The sequence below is a fragment of the Lepidochelys olivacea genome (genome assembly GCF_965140295.1).
Source record: "Lepidochelys olivacea isolate rLepOli2 genome assembly, chromosome: 8".
NCBI lineage: Eukaryota > Metazoa > Chordata > Testudines > Cheloniidae > Lepidochelys > Lepidochelys olivacea.
In genome coordinates this window covers 71,600,611-71,617,324 of record NC_140418.1, presented here as the reverse complement: position 1 = coordinate 71,617,324, position 16,714 = coordinate 71,600,611, and the positions used below count along the sequence as shown (strand labels likewise).

The following is a 16,714-nucleotide window of genomic DNA, read 5'->3' as shown; positions in this document are numbered from 1 at the left end:
TAGTTTTGAGGTGGGAAATAAGGGGGAAATCAGAAATCCTTCAGTAGTATGCCTCTTCTAACCTTTGCTGTATTTTACAATATTTTGCAGATTCTAAGCTTTCATTTTAAAAGTATTAATTTTCTGCCATTCTGCTACAGAAATTCAGGTATCACAGCGTGATCCTGTGCTGCTGTTTTCCAAACATAGCTTTACAAAAAATTGTCTTCAGCCAAATAGCAGTGGCAAAGCCATGAACATACCTCCACCCTGTTCAGTTCCACTGAGGTAATTAATTTGGACCATTTAAATGCTAATGTTAACCACAGACAATATTGTAGGGGTTTTTCTTTTAAAAAAAAAAAATTGAAAGCAAAACTATGAATACAACATTTAAGGATGCACAGTTCAAATTAAGTCATGGATCCAGGATTTCACCCATGACATGTGAAAGCTAAGGTTCCTATAGTGTTCCCCAAATTGCACGATACGTCTTACTTTATTTGGCAGCCATATAGTTAAATATACAAACAATAGCATAATCATGTGCTTACAAAAATGGGGAGAAAATTGTTTCATATGTGCAGTGTGCCTGTGAACCTTGCTGTAGCAACGCTAATTTTAGCACTTCTAGCACCGAGTATTTCGGTTTGTTTTTTTGTAAATGTAATTGTGCTGTCTTTCTGTTTGTATTAATGTAGGTTTTGTTTTTAATTTGATAAATTATGAGTAGAGTTTCAGTTTATACTCTCACATCTTTCTAATATTGCAATATGACAAATACTATAATACTCTCCTCTCTCACCCTGCACCCCTCCCCAGAAATCTCTTGCTGTAGTCACTGAGGGGGGAAAGAAAAGAGTGCTATAGCTATACATTATGTCTTGTTTAAAGCCCTGATTCTTATGGATGTGTTAAAGCAATCTCATTCTGAGTCTCATTGATTGCTCATGTGTGTAAGTGTTTACAGGATCAAGTCCTTGAGTACATGAGTACCACTGTTAAGTCTTGTCATAACCATACAGCTAAGGGTAGCCTAGAATTCCTCCTTACCTGTAATGGGTTAAGAAGCTCAAATAACCTGGTTGGCACCTGACCAAAAGGACCAATGGGGAAAAAAGATACTTTCAAATCTTGCAGGGGGGGGGGGGGAGGCGGCTTTGTTTTGGTGTGTTCTCTTGGGGAGCAGAGAAACATCAGGTCAGAAAACTCCTTCTCCTATAAACCATCCTAAAAGTCTCTCATATGACAAAAATTGTAAGTAAAAGCCAGGCAAGGCGTGTTAGGTTCTTTTGTTTTGCTTGTGAATTTTCCTTTGCTGGAGGGAGGTTTATTCCTGTTTTTTGTAAGTTTGAAACTAAGCCTAGAGGAAGTTCTGCTGTGTTTTTGAATCTTTTGTTACCCTGTAAAGTTATTTTCCATCCTGATTTTACAGAGGTGATTTTTACCTTTTTTTAAAAATAAAATCCTTCTTTTAAGAACCTGATTTTCTATTGTCCTAAGACCCAAGGGTTTGGATCTGTGATCACTTTGTAACCAACTGGTTAGGATGATATTCTCAAGCCTCCCCAGGAAAGGGGGTGTAAGGGCTTGGGGGGATATTTTGGGGGAATAGGAACTCCAAATGGTCCTTTCCCTGATTCTTTGTTAAATCACTTCGTGGTGGCAGCGCACCCTCCAAGAGCAAAGAATTTGTGCCTTGGAGAAGTTTTAACCTAAGCTGGTAGAAATAAGCTTAGGGGGTCTTTCATGTGGGTTCCCACATCTGTACCCTAGAGTTCAGAGTGGGGAGGGAACTCTGACAGGTCTACTACTTCAATGCCTAAATATTGGTAGGCTTTCGGGTCTTATGTGTATGTTTGGAGAACTCCTGACATGTCTGTTCTTTTTTCTTTTTGTGGATGTAATTTTTACATTCAACTTTACAGAGAACCATTTTTAGGAAGTACATAAGTCTTTTATAATTTTAATTGTGGTAAGTGAATTGTTTTAAGTGTTCCATCATTCTCTCACTTCACTTTTTCACTTTGTTGTATAATGTCTGTATTTGTTTCAGTTTACTACTGTGGTATTTGATTCAGCTATACATAAGAATGGCCATACTGGGTCAGACCAAAGGTCCATCCAGCCCAGTATCCTGTCTACCGACAGTGGCCAAAGCCAGGTGCCCCAGAGGGAGTGAACCTAACAGGTAATGATCAAGTGATCTCTCTCCTGCCATCCATCTCCACTCTCTGACAAACAGAGGCTAGGGACACCATTCCTTGCCCATCCTGGCTAATAGCCATTAATGGACTTAAATTCATGGATGTTATCTAGTTCTCTTTTTAAACCCTGTTATAGTACTAGCCTTCACAAGGACTCAGGCAAGGAGTTCCACAGGTTGACTGTGAGCTGAGTGAAGAAGAACCTCCTTTTATTAATTTTAAACCTGCTACCCATTAATTTCATTTGGTGGCCCCTAGTTCTTAATATTATGGGAACAAGTAAATAACTTTTCCTTACTCACTTTCTCCATACCACTCATGATTTTATATACCTCGAGCGTATCCCCCCTTAGTTTCCTCTTTTCAAAGCTGAAAAGTCCTAGCCTCTTCAATCTCTCCTCATATGGGACCCGTTCCAAACCCCTAATCATTTTAGTTGCCCTTTTCTGAACCTTTTCTAATGCCAGTATATCTTTTTTGAGATGAGGGGACCACATCTGTACGCAGTATTCATGGATTTATATAAGGGCAATAAGATATTCTCCATCTTATTCTCCATCCCTTTTTTAATGATTCCTAACATCCCGTTTGCTTTTTTGACTGCCACTGCACACTGCATGGACGTCTTCAGAGAACTGTCCATGTTGACTCTAAGATCTTTCTCCTGATTAGTCGTAGCTAAATTAGCCGCCATCATATTGTATGTACAGTTGGGGTTATTTTTTCCAATGTGCATTACTTTACATTTATCCACATTAAATTTAATTTGCCATTTTGTTGCCCAATCACTTAGTTTTGTAAGATCTTTTTGAAGTTCTTCACAGTCTGCTTTGGTCTTAACTATCTTGAGCAGTTTAGTATCATCTGCAAACTTTGCCACTTCACTGTTTACCCCTTTCTCCAGATCATTTATGAATAAGGTGAATAGGATTGGTCCTAGGACTGACCATTGGGGAACACCCCTCTCCATTCTGAAAATTTACCATTTATTCCTACCCTTTGTTCCCTGTCTTTTAACCAGTTCTCAGTCCGTGAAAGGATCTTCCCTCTTATCCCATGACCACTTGATTTACATAAGAGCCTTTGGTGAGGGAACTTGTCAAAGGCTTTCTGGAAATCTAAGTACATTATGTCCACTGGATCCCCCTTGTCCACATGTTTGTTGACCCCCTCAAAGAACTCTAATAGATCAGGGAGACATGATCTCCCTGTACAGAAACCATGTTGACTTTTGCGCAACAATTTATGTTCTTCTGTGTGTCTGACAATTTTATTCTTTTCTTTTGTTTCAACTAATTTGTCCGGTACTGACATTAGACTTACCAGTCTGTAATTGCCAGGATCACCTCCAGAGCCCTTCTTAAATATTGGCATTACATTAGCTATCTTCCAGTCACTGGGTACAGTAGCTGATTTAAAAGGACAGGTTACAAACCATAGTTAATAGTTCTGCAGTTTCACATTTGAGTTCTTTCAGAACCCTTGGGTGAATATCATCTCGTCCCGGTGACTTGTTACTGTTAAGTTTCTCAATGAATTCCAAAACCACCTCTAGTGACGCTTCAATCTGTGACAATTCCTCAGATTTGTCACCTACAAAAGCCGGCTCAGGTTTGGGAATCTCCCTAACATCCTTAGCCGTGAAGACTGAAGCAAAGAATTCATTTAGTTTCTCTGCAATGACTTTATTGTCTTTAAGTGCTCCTTTTGTATCTCGATTGTCTAGGGGCCCCACTTGTTGTTTAGTAGGCTTCCTGCTTCTGATGTACTTAAACATTTTCTTGTTACCTTTTGAGTTTTTGGCTAGCTGTTCTTCAAACTCCTTTTTGGCTTTTCTAAATACATTTTTACATTTAATTTGGCAGTGTTTATGCTTCTTTCTATTTACCTCACTAGGATTTGACTTCCACTTTTTAAAAGATGCCTTTTTAATCTCTCACTGCTTCTTTTACATGGTTGTTAAGCCACGGTAGCTCTTTTTTAGTTCTTTTACTGTGTTTTTTAATTTGGGGTATACATTTAAGTTGAGCCTCTATTATGGTGTCTTTGAAAAGTGTCCATGCTGCTTGCAAGGATTTTACTCTAGTCACTGTACCTTTTAATTTCTGTTTAACCTCCTCATTTTTGCATAGTTCCCCTTTCTGAAATTAAATGCCACAGTGTTAGGCTGTTGAGGTGTTCTTCCCATCACTGGAATGTTAAATGTTGTTATATTATGGTCACTATTTCCAAGCGGTCCTGTTATAGTTACCTCTTGGACCAGAACCTGCACTCCACTCAGGACTAGATCGAGAGTTGCCTCTCCCTTTGTGGGTTCCTGTACCAGCTGCTCCAAAAAGAAGTCATTTAAAGTATCGAGAAATTTTGTTTCTGCATTTCATCTTGAGGTGACGTGTACCCAGTCAATATGGGGATAATTGAAATCCCCCACTATTAATTAGTTTTTTATTTAGATAGCCTCTCTAATCTCCCTTAGCATTTCATTGTCACTATCGCTGTCCTGGTCAGGTGGTCGATAATAGATCCCACTGCAGACATGCCAAACCCGCGGAAAAAACACAGATATTGGGCTTGGTTTTGGCTTCATTGGCTTGTAAATTGCTTGTTGGCTAGTTTTTGGCTTTTCTCTTTTTTTGATCGGCTCCCAGCGGCAAGCAGGAGAGAGAGTCAGGGGAGCACACCAGGCCCACCACAGTCCCAGATTGGATGCTGGGGGATCTAGTCACATAGTGTTGTGGTTCTTAGCGATTGGCTTGTTTTGGCCTTCTTTTGAAATGGGATTAGCTTGATATTTGGCTTATTGTGAAAGCCAGGGTGCTTATTTACTGTGTGAAAGTTGGCAACTGTGTTCCACTGGCAATTAGGCAGTTACTAGCCACAACAAGTTTAGTTCTCTCTTTCACTAAGAGGTGGAACTGAGGCACTAGATGAGGAAGTCACCTTGATCACCTTGTTCATCAGCCGTCACGGAGAGAGTGCCAATCCCAACACGTCATTTGTGGTGTTCTAGCCAGTCCTTCAGCCACCCGCTGGCCAGAATATCAGTGGCACCAGACACCTGATTAGTATAGGGCACGGCAGCCCAGAAGCCCTGAGCGATCCGCCAGCCTGAGCCTCCCAGGTAGCTCGGATTACAGGCGTGCACCACCGCACTTGACCAAATGAGGAAGTAGGGATAGAAAAATGTGAAACCTCTTGGGACAATATTGGGCAAAGAGAACAAGGAACCCTACAGGAATAGCATAATATGACTGGGTCCCATTCTGTGCTCAGTTGCACTACATGTACCTTTGTTGGTGTTTTGAATTTTTTCATTGCATGATGAAAAAACACATTGATGCAACATTGCATTGCAACAAAATATAGGATTCAGGGGGGTACTGTTCTGATAGGAGAACAGAGCTTTAGGAACAGTCTGAAAAATGTTAAGATTTTAGGCCCTGGAAGCTAAAGACTTGCATTATTTTAAAAAACCTCTAATTAACAAGAGAGGGCATGTAACCCCACTGTTGGCTGGGAACGTGGTGTCCTTCAGAATCCAAGTTTATTTGTAGAATTTACAGATGTTGGCAGTTGTCCCTGTCATGCCCTCTAACGTAACTCAGCCTTGTTCTGGAGAGATGACCTCAGTCTTCATACCTATGTAATTCCTGGCCTCTTTCCTGGAATTACCAACAAATGTGCTAATTAGTATACCTTGTTACTTCGTGAGGAGTTAGTTTGGCCTGAACTGACACTAGAAATTTACTTAACCTAGACCATCAAATAACCATTAAATGATACTTTGTGGTTCTACTGTTCAGGTCTGGATTTGAACTAGTAACACAGAAGTGAGGCTTTATAGCTCCCTGACATTCCTTTTTTTTTTTTTTTTGTATTTGGGCTGTGTGTTTTACTTTAATACCAGGCTGGAAGGGTTTAATATTAGTATGCAATATAAACCATTTTCTCTAATTTACATGCTACCCTTAAAGCTAAATAGAAATTCATGTAACTCTTGAATGAAATAAATGAATTTTATTGAGAAATGCTGGGTCAGAAGAAAGCTATATTGTGTATTTATAATTGGGTTAGCTGAGTGTGCATAATGTATTCTTCAGTGTGTTGTGGTTTTGCTGTGGAAACTTGTAGTTCAAATAAAGACTTTTTGTTGTTGGGAGTAACCATTGCTTTCTCCCCTGGCCATTAGTCTGGAATATGAGTTCTTGGTGAGTAATGCAACGTCTGTTTAACTCTGTTTTTCTGCTGGGATCACTCTGTAAGAGACTTAAGCTATCAAACTACTTGCTTCAGTAAGGCTGGCAAAACAAAATATGTTCATAGGCAAGTTTTATTGTGGGGATAAATTGTAACAGCAAGAAAGTATCCTGTAGATCAGCACCATGCTATGTGCATGTTACTGTTTAGAGACCAGGCCTTTATTCCCTGATTTCTACTGTAATGGCCGGCTTGTTTGGCTTCAGAATTTGTCTGCTAAAGTGAGTGGTGGTTCTTGGTTTACTTTCTGGTATGTTTCAAATAGATTCTAAGCTTCGTAGCCAAAATGATAAAATGGAACATACTGCCTTAAGGTCTAAATTCTGGCCTCGACACACTTGCAGCTCCGACTCTTCCATGGACGTCACTGGAAGATGGGTATACTGCATATCTGGAGGCAGAATATAGGTCTAAGGGTATGTCCTCGCTGCAAAAAAAGGGTATGTTCTTAACCAGTGTTCAGCTGGCTCAGGTTAAAGTGAAGATATGGCAACTCTGCTTTTAACTTGGGTTAGCAGCTCAAGTTAAAGCCTAGTGGAGGCCTGGGGTTGAATTTGGGGTACTAACCCTGAGTTAAAAGCTGAATTTCTGTGTTTTCACTGCTGATTTAACCCAGGTTTGCTAATGCAAGTTAGCAAACCTGATTTAAGAACACACCTTTTATTTGCAGTGAAGACTGCAAATGTATTACTGCAAGAATATTCAACATGCTTTCCTAGAAAGTGCCACACAAGTGAAGGTATATCATCAGCCACAGATAGCCAGAACAGCCTAAGCTGCTGCACCTAAAACTTCTAGTTTTGGAAGGATTCTGTTTAAATTGTTAGTTGTTAGTAAACCATGTTTTTCAACTGACACACAAGTTGAAGAAAAAAATACTCATCAATAGAGTTGGCGAGTGCAGTTTCCCCCATCACCTAGTGCCTGCAGGGATGTGGTATCCTGGAGCCTAGGCTGGGCAGGAAGCCCCCTGCAATGCTCCTGTCATGGCCCCCCTCACTCATGCTCCAGCTGGGAGTTGCAGGGGCCATCCACCACCCCTGGGCTGGAACCATTCAGTAGTGGATTGGCCTCCCTGTGGCTAGGGGTCTGTGCTCTACCCAGCAGAACTGCAGCCTCCCACACGGATGTGGTACCTCAGGCCCCTTGGCCACCCAAGGAGTCTCATGCTGCCCTGTGGTCACAGCCGCACTCATTCACTGGCTTGGGAGTGCAGGGGGCCATCTGCCATGCCGGGCCAGAGCCACTCAGTGGTGGGGTGGCCTCTCAGCACCCTATTTTGTATCCTAGAGTCACATCCCCCAGCATATTCCTATTACCAATCCTGATTGTAAAGACTAAAGATTTGCTGATTCGTGCTACCAGTCCCAGTGCAGCTGCGGTGAAACCAGGATGTCTCAGAACAATGTGTGATAAACAGTCTCTATCTTGCAGCAGTTTGTTGCTCCTTCCATCAACAAAACTCCAGCTGATGTCTGTGGGACAATGAGTTTGGACCAGTCTGTTCTGTGATGCCTAGGACTGGAGATGAAGCTGCAGTTCTGCATTCCCTGCTTTGTGGCTTTACGTTTTGAGATCACTACATACAGCTTCTGCTGTCATTAAACAGTTACTATCTGACACCTTCTCTTTCAACTGTGAAAATTCAGACTTGATAAAAATAAAAAAATGCCTAAAACCCATAATATCATACAACTGAGAAAATTTAAAAAATAAAAATAGATATTAACTCTTGAAATTACAAACAAACAAATAAAATTAACTGAATTCTGCCCAGCCTACTTATGAGATAGAAAATTCATTTTGCAGGTATGTTGCTCAGTTCATTAAACTGTCTTCCTGTAACGCAACCACCAATTAAAAATGTGTGGTATTTTGAAGAAAAAAAAACCCCAAGAGTTTCTACCTATATTTTAATTTCTAAGGCAGTCTACTTTAGTGTTTTTGAAAAACACAATTGGATCATACAGGATATGGCCAAAAGAGTAATTTTGGTTCCTTGAGCTTCACCACATATTGAAGTTTTGGAAGCTAGGCTATTAACTGACTGTGGTCTTGTTTTGCTTCATGCTGCTGAATACAAGGCTGGTGTTCTATAGAATTACTGCTGTTCGTTCTTACTGCTGTTCATTATTTGAACAGGGTGGATGTTCAGTCCTGTAAAACTATTATTTATGTACTTGGTGTTGGCTGGGTATTTAGTGAGTCATGAACCAAGAGGAGCCTGGGTAGAAGGATCCAATCTCCAGCATAGGAAACTGGATATAATTAAGTACATTCATCCCAGGTATAAATCTTGGAATGGGGAAAGGATAGGCTTAAAGGTGATATGCAAGGGGAAGTGGCTGGTAAGGCTTAGTGATGTCAATGTCCTCTCAGAAGATGTTCCTTCCAGGCGTTTATGGCTGCTATGAGCGGCGATATGGTTCTACTCCTATAGCTTGCCCCACTGTGGATCTACTTTTGAGTTGAGATTGGAGGTCAGAAAGGTGAGGATTATACTTTAATACACATATCAACCTTTATGTTCTACAGTTTCGTCCTGGGGGGCTCTTATCCATCAGGAAGAAGGACCTGTTTTGATGGTCTGGTTTCCGAGACAGAACTTGATAGATTCCAGATAATGTTAGGGAATGTACTGTCTTCCCAGCAAAATGATGGATTGATTGGCTTTAGAATCATGTCCATGACTATTGATACAATAGCTCTAAATGTCCTCTTTATGGCATTGCCTCATAGGTCATCTTGGTTTTACTGATTATTTGAGATGGTTGAAGCAAGTGGCGAAATCATGACAGCATTGATGGTAGCAGTGTCATAATGTGCCCAACCATTTGTATCATAAAGGACTGGTGAAGTGCATGCTGAAAATACATGGGAAGCAAAGAGAAATTTCCACATAGTCTTTTGTAATGGAAATGTTCCAGGTAGTGGGCTGCTTGACTAATTCAGGTTGTCTCCGCTTGGTTACAGAGGCAGTATTTTTCTTACAGCAAGGGATTTTCATGAGCTACTTGCACCAATGGACACAGCACAGAGTCTTAGGATGGCAGATGCAGTCTCTTGGTCTGTGAGGGTATTAAACAGGGACACTTTCTGAGGTTCTAAAGAAGTATGTTGTGCCACAGGCATCACTTAATTCGGAACAGCGTCCTTCCTGGCTTGTTTAGAGCAGTGGGTGCACATCTTAAGCTCTCCGTACTCTGTGGTGTGGTCTGAATTTTGATTCATACGCATTCTTTGCATGTTAAATTACAGTTGAACCCTAATTATCTGAAGGCCTCACTGGTTATTGCAAACTTTTGGAGGTTCAGGTTAACAAGAGCTTATGCCCTTTGAGCTGTGTAGCTTCAGGGGAATTATTCAACTTTACACCAATGGCGCTCTTGACCTGAGAACAGAGCAGAGTGTTTGAGATGCAGGATGCCTGATAAATGGCGTCTGGGCCCGTGTAAAGGGAACAGAAGGAGGTGGAGTTTCCCCCAGTACTGGCTGAAACTACCAGCTGCATTATAGCAATATTTCAGCCTGACTTTCCCAGGTCCATAGGGCACAGCTGAGTTTCAGTCTTGCAGAATTGCAGCTAAGCCACTATAGAGCTGCTCTTCATCTGTGCTCCTGCTAAATATAGAACATTGGCTCATTAGGGTCTACTGGGGTAACTTGTATATTTGTTTTCCTTCAGTAAGTTCCAGTTACTGTGTTCAGTTTTCTCATTCTTGTCACTTTGCGCATTGAAGAATTGGCAGAAAAAAATTCTATCAAGATAAGAACTTGCACCTAATCTCTTAGACAAAAAAACCCAACAACAACAAATCCTTTCTTCAGAAAAGAGACTATATTACCAATGGTCATTGTGCAATCCCAGAACAGTAATTTGCTCCATGACTGTGGAAGATTTATCAGTTTCCATATTTGCTGCCAGCCAGATTTATCATGCTTGATTCAGAAATTGCAATAGGTACAAAGGTAAGAGCAGTTATTGGAAGGGCTAGATGGCTCATTAGGTAGAGGACTTTACCCCATTAAATGTCTCATATTTCACCAGGCTCAACACTCGGTTTTGGCATCTATAGTAATTAGAAGAAACTATTGGCTCGCCAGTCTGAAGGCTGCAGATCCAGGCTCCCTGAGAAGGCTTCTGCAGAAATGAAAAGTTAGCCTGCAGCAAAGACCCATGTTTTAATTTTTTTTCTCCCACACTGATTAGTTCCTCAGTCAGATTGTAAAGTGCAATACAGGAAAGGGGAAAGTTCCTGCATAAAAGTTCCATTGCCTTCCCTCTGAATGGTCTTTCAGAAAATATAGATCATTAAAGACCCCAGCACAATTTTCTCAGGTGGCCTGGCCAAAACTCCAGTTTGGATAATTGCATTCTGCATCCCGCAGAGGTGTGGTGGTGGGTGTGGTTTTGTGTTTTTTATTTTTTGGCAAGGAGGAAATGCATTTCTGTTCTTAAGTGCAAATAATGTGGTACCAAAGACTAACTTTACAATTGACACGATTATTTTTGGTAACATTTAATTCTTTTCTGGATTTTGTGTCATAGTAGTAGTTTAGAAATTGTATTGAGGTACTAAATTTGTATAAAATCTAAGATTAACAACAAAGCACAGGACTTTCTTCACCCTGAGTTTAATATTATGCTATGTTCTGTTCTATTCTTTTCATCTTACTATACTGTGACCAGTAGGTTTCAAGCACGTTTTAAATAATGACTGTCTCTAAATAACTTACTTAGCTTACAGAAGAGATTGGAAATCTTGAAGATAAAGTGGAATGTGCCAATAACGCTCTGAAAGCTGACTGGGATAGATGGAAACAAAACATGCAACATGATATGAAAACAGCATTTCTTAATGTGACCGAAAATAATATCCACTATTATGAACAGGTAAAACAGACCTTTTTGTTTTATTTTTATTACTTTTTATTTATTTCAGTTCCTCTTAGAAGTCAGTGCATTGTTTTTAAAAATAATTGTCTGTATCCTCATTTGAACGTGTTAAGTTCAAATTCAATATTTATTTTTGTCAAATGGGTCTTTAATTGGCCAGTACACATGGTCTGTATTTTACCTGAGCCCAGGCATGCTGATCCTAAGTTCATCATCAACAGAGGGCAGTCTTGTTTTACTAAGCACAAAAATTTGAACATATATTTTTTTCTGTTCAATGTGAGCTATAGTGTTTCAGTTGGGAAAACCTTTTACTGGGGCTGCATGAGGATGCTTCCCTGAAAACTCACTCATGTAAATGATTTTGTATAAAAGAAAACTATTAATTTTTTTTCTTTCATCTTTTAAAATTAACTTTATTCCCAGTACTTGATGAACTAGGAAAGATCTCTTATGTCCTTCAAATTGCAAACAAGCAACAAAATCAACACAAAATAGTGATGATAAAGTTTTGGGAAAATTACAGGGAGAATGTATTATACACTTAATTTTTTTTAAAGTCTACTAAAGCTGTGTCCTTTTTATATACTAGTGTACAACAGATAGATACTTTGGGACTTTGCATAACTGAAGTCTCCCTTAATCTAGAAAGAGAGCAAACAGTGTCATCCCAAGACTTTTATCAGCAAATGTATGGTTTCTAATAGTCTTTGTAATGATGCCTTTGACAAGTGTATACACGCTCTGATTAAACAGAGTGTATATACTTATTTATAAGGGGAACTAGAAAATATTTGATAGTGTTTGCAGCGTGTTCTGTGAAGCTTCTTCATGATCAAAAATGGTATTGTTAGTGTACATTTTGTAAGAATCCTGGTAGGCTAGAAATTTGAGTGCTTTTTTTCATCTTTTTGTTTGCTTTTTGTTTTTTGTTTTTGTTTAAAAGCGTCTCTTTACTTTGAAAAATGTGCTGCAGCCCAATAAACTATTTGTCAATTGGGAAAGAAATCATTTGTATCCTTTATTAATACAATTTTGATACTTTGCAGTCTCCTTTTTCTGAGCTTTTTGTGGCTTACTCTGAATGGATCACTGTGTCCTGATTTTACAAATCGTTGCAATAGAATGTAATTGAAAAGACAGAACTCATGATAATCAGGTCCACTTAATTAACATATTGTCCGTGGGAGGCCTGGACATTGACTGTCTGCCATTATATATTAAGATCAAAGTATTTGCTGAAATCAGACATTAAAGTTTTTTGGTATCCTCTTGTTTTTCAGTCATCTTGTGACTTCTGACTACATCAAGAATATGTTCAAATGTTAACCATAAAGGAATATCTAGTTAACTTCTGGATAAATTGAGACACAGATACAGTCCCTGGAGTTTCTTTTATGAAAAGAAATGGTCTCAGTTTAGTTAGGACTTTAATTTAAATATTTAAATATCACAGACAGTTTTTGTAAAGGCCTCTATCAAGTACCATCAAACTGATACAACAGAATAAATAGGGCTTTTTTAGGTAATTTCTCACAAAGCTCTTTTTATACAGAAATTTTCTGATTTGTTTGAGAAGTTTGGGTGGGATGAGGAGTATGTGGCTATCTGAAGCATACAGGAATCTGTAAGCCACTTTTCCTCTCCTGTGAAGATGTCCTAGTGAAAATGCACCACTGTTGGTGACCTGCAAATTATTTTTTTGAAATGGTTTGTGTACCCTTTTCTGCCTCATTATAATGCCTGAAAGAATTTATTTAGAGAGATGGATGAGGGGGGTGAGGTTTGTATACAACATTTATAGCAAGTCCAAATCCAATCAACATCCAGGTCCTCAAAATATTGAACCTAGTTCTTTCATCAAAAACAGGAAAGTCAGAGCCGGGTATTTTCTAATGACATAAACCAACAAAGAACTTAAAAATAAAATTACCCTTACAGCCGCCTAGTATATCATTAAAGAGAAGTGAAGAGTGCAAAACTTTAAGTTTTAAGCATGTTTATAGTTGCAAAGCAGAAGTGCCTGAGCTTAATCTTTTGACATTTGGCACTTTTTTTTTGATGTTACTAGTTGTGGAAAAGTGTGGTGCAATGAAATACTCAGATCATTCTATCTAATTACAAAATGTAAACTACTTACAAATTTTCATCACTAAAATGGCAGGTCTAATGTAGCGAGATTTTTCTCCATTAGATGGAGATACTGAAACTATAACAGATATTTTAAAAAATCTTTTGTTACAGTAGTTTTATTCCTGAATTGTAACAAATCACTGTTTTTCTTTTAAGAAATTATATAGGCAGGATCAGGGCTCTGTCCACTGATCCCACATTTGGAGCAATGTAGGTAGACTTGTTGCACCGATATGTATCTCCATTGACTTGGGCACAGGAGCCACCTAGGTATCATGTATTAGATTGCAGACTAGTTGCAAAATACTGGAAACATAAAGTTGTTAACGAACATGTCCAAAAGCTCGGCAAGTCACCTATAGCTTAGAACTGATTATGGCCTATTGAAGTGTCAGTTAAATATTTTCTCATTCTGGCGTGTAAAGTTCTTCACAGCCATGCTGGAAAAAAACTAATATTTAGTAAAATAAAACAAGATACAAAAAAAAAAAAAAGAGTACTTGTGGCACCTTAGAGACTAACCAATTTATTTGAGCATAAGCTTTCGTGAGCTACAGCTCACTTCATCGGATGCATACTGTGGAAACTGCAGAAGACATTATATACACAGAGACCATGAAAAATACCTCCTCCCACCCCACTCTCCTGCTGGTAACAGCTCATCTAAAGTGATCACTCTCCTTACAATGTGTGTGATAATCAAGGTGGGCCATTTCCATCACAAATCCAGGTTTTCTCACCCTCCCCTCCCCCCCCTTTTCCAAAAACCACACACACAAACTCACTCTCCTGCTGGTAATAGCTCATCCAAACTGACCACTCTCCTTACAATGTGTATGATAATCAAGGTGGGCCATTTCCAGCATAAATCCAAGTTTAACCAGAACGTCGGGGGGTGGGGGGGTAGGAAAAAACAAGGGGAAATAGGCTACCTTGCATAATGACTTAGCCACTCCCAATCTCTATTTAAGCCTAAATTAATAGTATCCAATTTGCAAATGAATTCCAATTCAGCAGTTTCTCGCTGGAGTCTGGATTTGAAGTTTTTTTGTTTTAAGATAGCGACCTTCATGTCCGTAATTGCGTGACCAGAGAGATTGAAGTTGTCATAAATATAAAGGGAAGGGTAAACCCCTTTGAAATCCCTCCTGGCCAGGGGAAAGCTCCTCTCACCTGTAAAGGGTTAAGAAGCTAAAGGTAACCTCGCTGGCACCTGACCAAAATGACCAATGAGGAGACAAGATACTTTCAAAAGCTGGGAGGAGGGAGAGGAACAAAGGGTCTGTCTGTAGTCGTCTTGGCCGGGGACAGAACAGGAATGGAGTCTTAGAACTTTTAGTAAGTAATCTAGCTAGGTATGTGTTAGATTATGATTTCTTTAAATGGCTGAGAAAAGAATTGTGCTGAATAGAATAACTATTTCTGTCTGTGTATCTTTTTTGTAACTTAAGGTTTTGCCTAGAGGGGTTCTCTATGTTTTTGAATCTAATTACCCTGTAAGATATATACCATCCTGATTTTACAGGGGGAATTTCTTTATTTCTATTTACTTCTATTTTTTATTAAAAGTCTTCTTGTAAAACACTGAATGCTTTTTCATTGTTCTCAGATCCAAGGGTTTGGGTTTGTGGTCACCTATGCAAATTGGTGAGGCTTTTTATCCAACATTTCCCAGGAAAGGGGGGGTGCAAGTGTTGGGAGGATTGTTCATTGTTCTTAAGATCCAAGGGTCTGGGTCTGTAGTCACCTAGACAAATTGGTGAGGCTTTTTACCAAACCTTGTCCAGGAAGTGGGGTGCAAGGTTTTGGGAAGTATTTTGGGGGGAAGGACGCGTCCAAACAGCTCTTCCCCAGTAACCAGTATTAGTTTGGTGGTGGTAGCGGCCATTCCAAGGATAACGGGGGTAATATTTTGTACCTTGGGGAAGTTTTGACCTAAGCTGGTAAAGATAAGCTTAGGAGGTTTTTCATGCAGGTCCCCACATCTGTACCCTAGAGTTCAGAGTGGGGGAGGAACCTTGACATGGTGGCACAGTGGTGGGATTAACCTGAAATCATTTTGAGATCCAGTTGAGATTTTTTGAACTAGAAATACAGATTTTAAAAAGGAATTTTTAGGAAGTCCAGAAGGCAGCTTTGAAACTGAAAGCAGCTTGGTTTCTCTCTGCTTTGTGGCCAAGCAGAGACAAAAGGGGATTATCTTGTGAATTGCAGGTTTTCTTTGCCTGGAGGCAGGGTACTTAACTCCTGCAGGGAAATTCACAGTCTTCCAACCCAGAGGTTTTTTTTTTTTTCTTTTCTTCCTAAAAGTAAATAGGGGGTGTGTGCTCTACCCATTTGCCTGGAGACAAAAGTGGCAGGGTTTTTTTAGGATTTTGATTTTTTTTTTGTTTTACAAGGAGCACAGGTTTGAAAAGAAATTTTTTTCTTCTTTGGGCTGGGTAAGCAGGTTTCCAAGTAGTTGGAGGTTTTTTGCTTTAATTTGGGCCCAGAGCAGAGACAAGGGAATTGTCTTTTTCTGTAGGCTGACAATCACTATCAGAGAATAGGTATTCTATTCCAGCACAGCAAAATTTTACAGCCAAGTTTTGTTTGTTTATTTCTAAACCTCGGGTGTAAAGTTAGTTAAAAACAGAGAGGTTAGAATGGCCAAATCCTCAGCTCGACTACAGCTGGAATTAGCCAAATTTCAGGCTGAGGAAAAACAAAGGGAACATGAAAGACAGATAGAACTCATGCAGCTGAAGAAGGAACAAGAAAGGGAGGCAGAACACCACCAAGAGGCTGCCCACAAGAGGGAAATGGAGGCAAGGAAGCATGTGGAGGAGGAGAGGGAAAAAGAGAGGAAGCATGTGGAGGAGGAGAAGGAAAAAGAGAGGAAGCATGTGGAGGAGATGGAGAGGATAAAGGCCCAGCAGAATATACCAACAAACCCTAGCAATCCTTCTCCAGGTACCACTTCCCATCCCAGAAAGTTCCCCACCTACAAGGCAGGTGATGATACTGAGGCCTTCTTAGAAAACTTCGAAAGGGCCTGCCTTGGGTACAACATCTCTACTGACCAATACATAGTAGAGCTGAGGCCGCAGCTCAGTGGACCCTTAGCTGAGGTGGCAGCTGAAATGCCTAAAGAACACATGAACAAGTATGAACTGTTTAAATCCAAGGCGAGAGTCAGAATGGGGATAACACCCGAGCAGTCTCGTCGGAGGTTCAGAGCCCTAAGGTGGAAACCAGACAT

At 39.8% G+C, this 16,714-nt stretch overlaps 1 protein-coding gene across 1 annotated transcript in view; it reads left to right on the top strand.

Annotated features, from left to right (window-relative positions):
• SNX7 (sorting nexin 7) overlaps positions 1–16,714 on the top strand; it is a 69,304-nt gene that overhangs the window by 40,289 nt on the left and 12,301 nt on the right. The window contains exon 8 of the mRNA XM_084636305.1: positions 11,185–11,337. Within this exon, the coding sequence (XP_084492431.1) occupies positions 11,185–11,337 (153 nt within the window). The remainder of the gene's footprint in view (positions 1–11,184; positions 11,338–16,714) is intronic.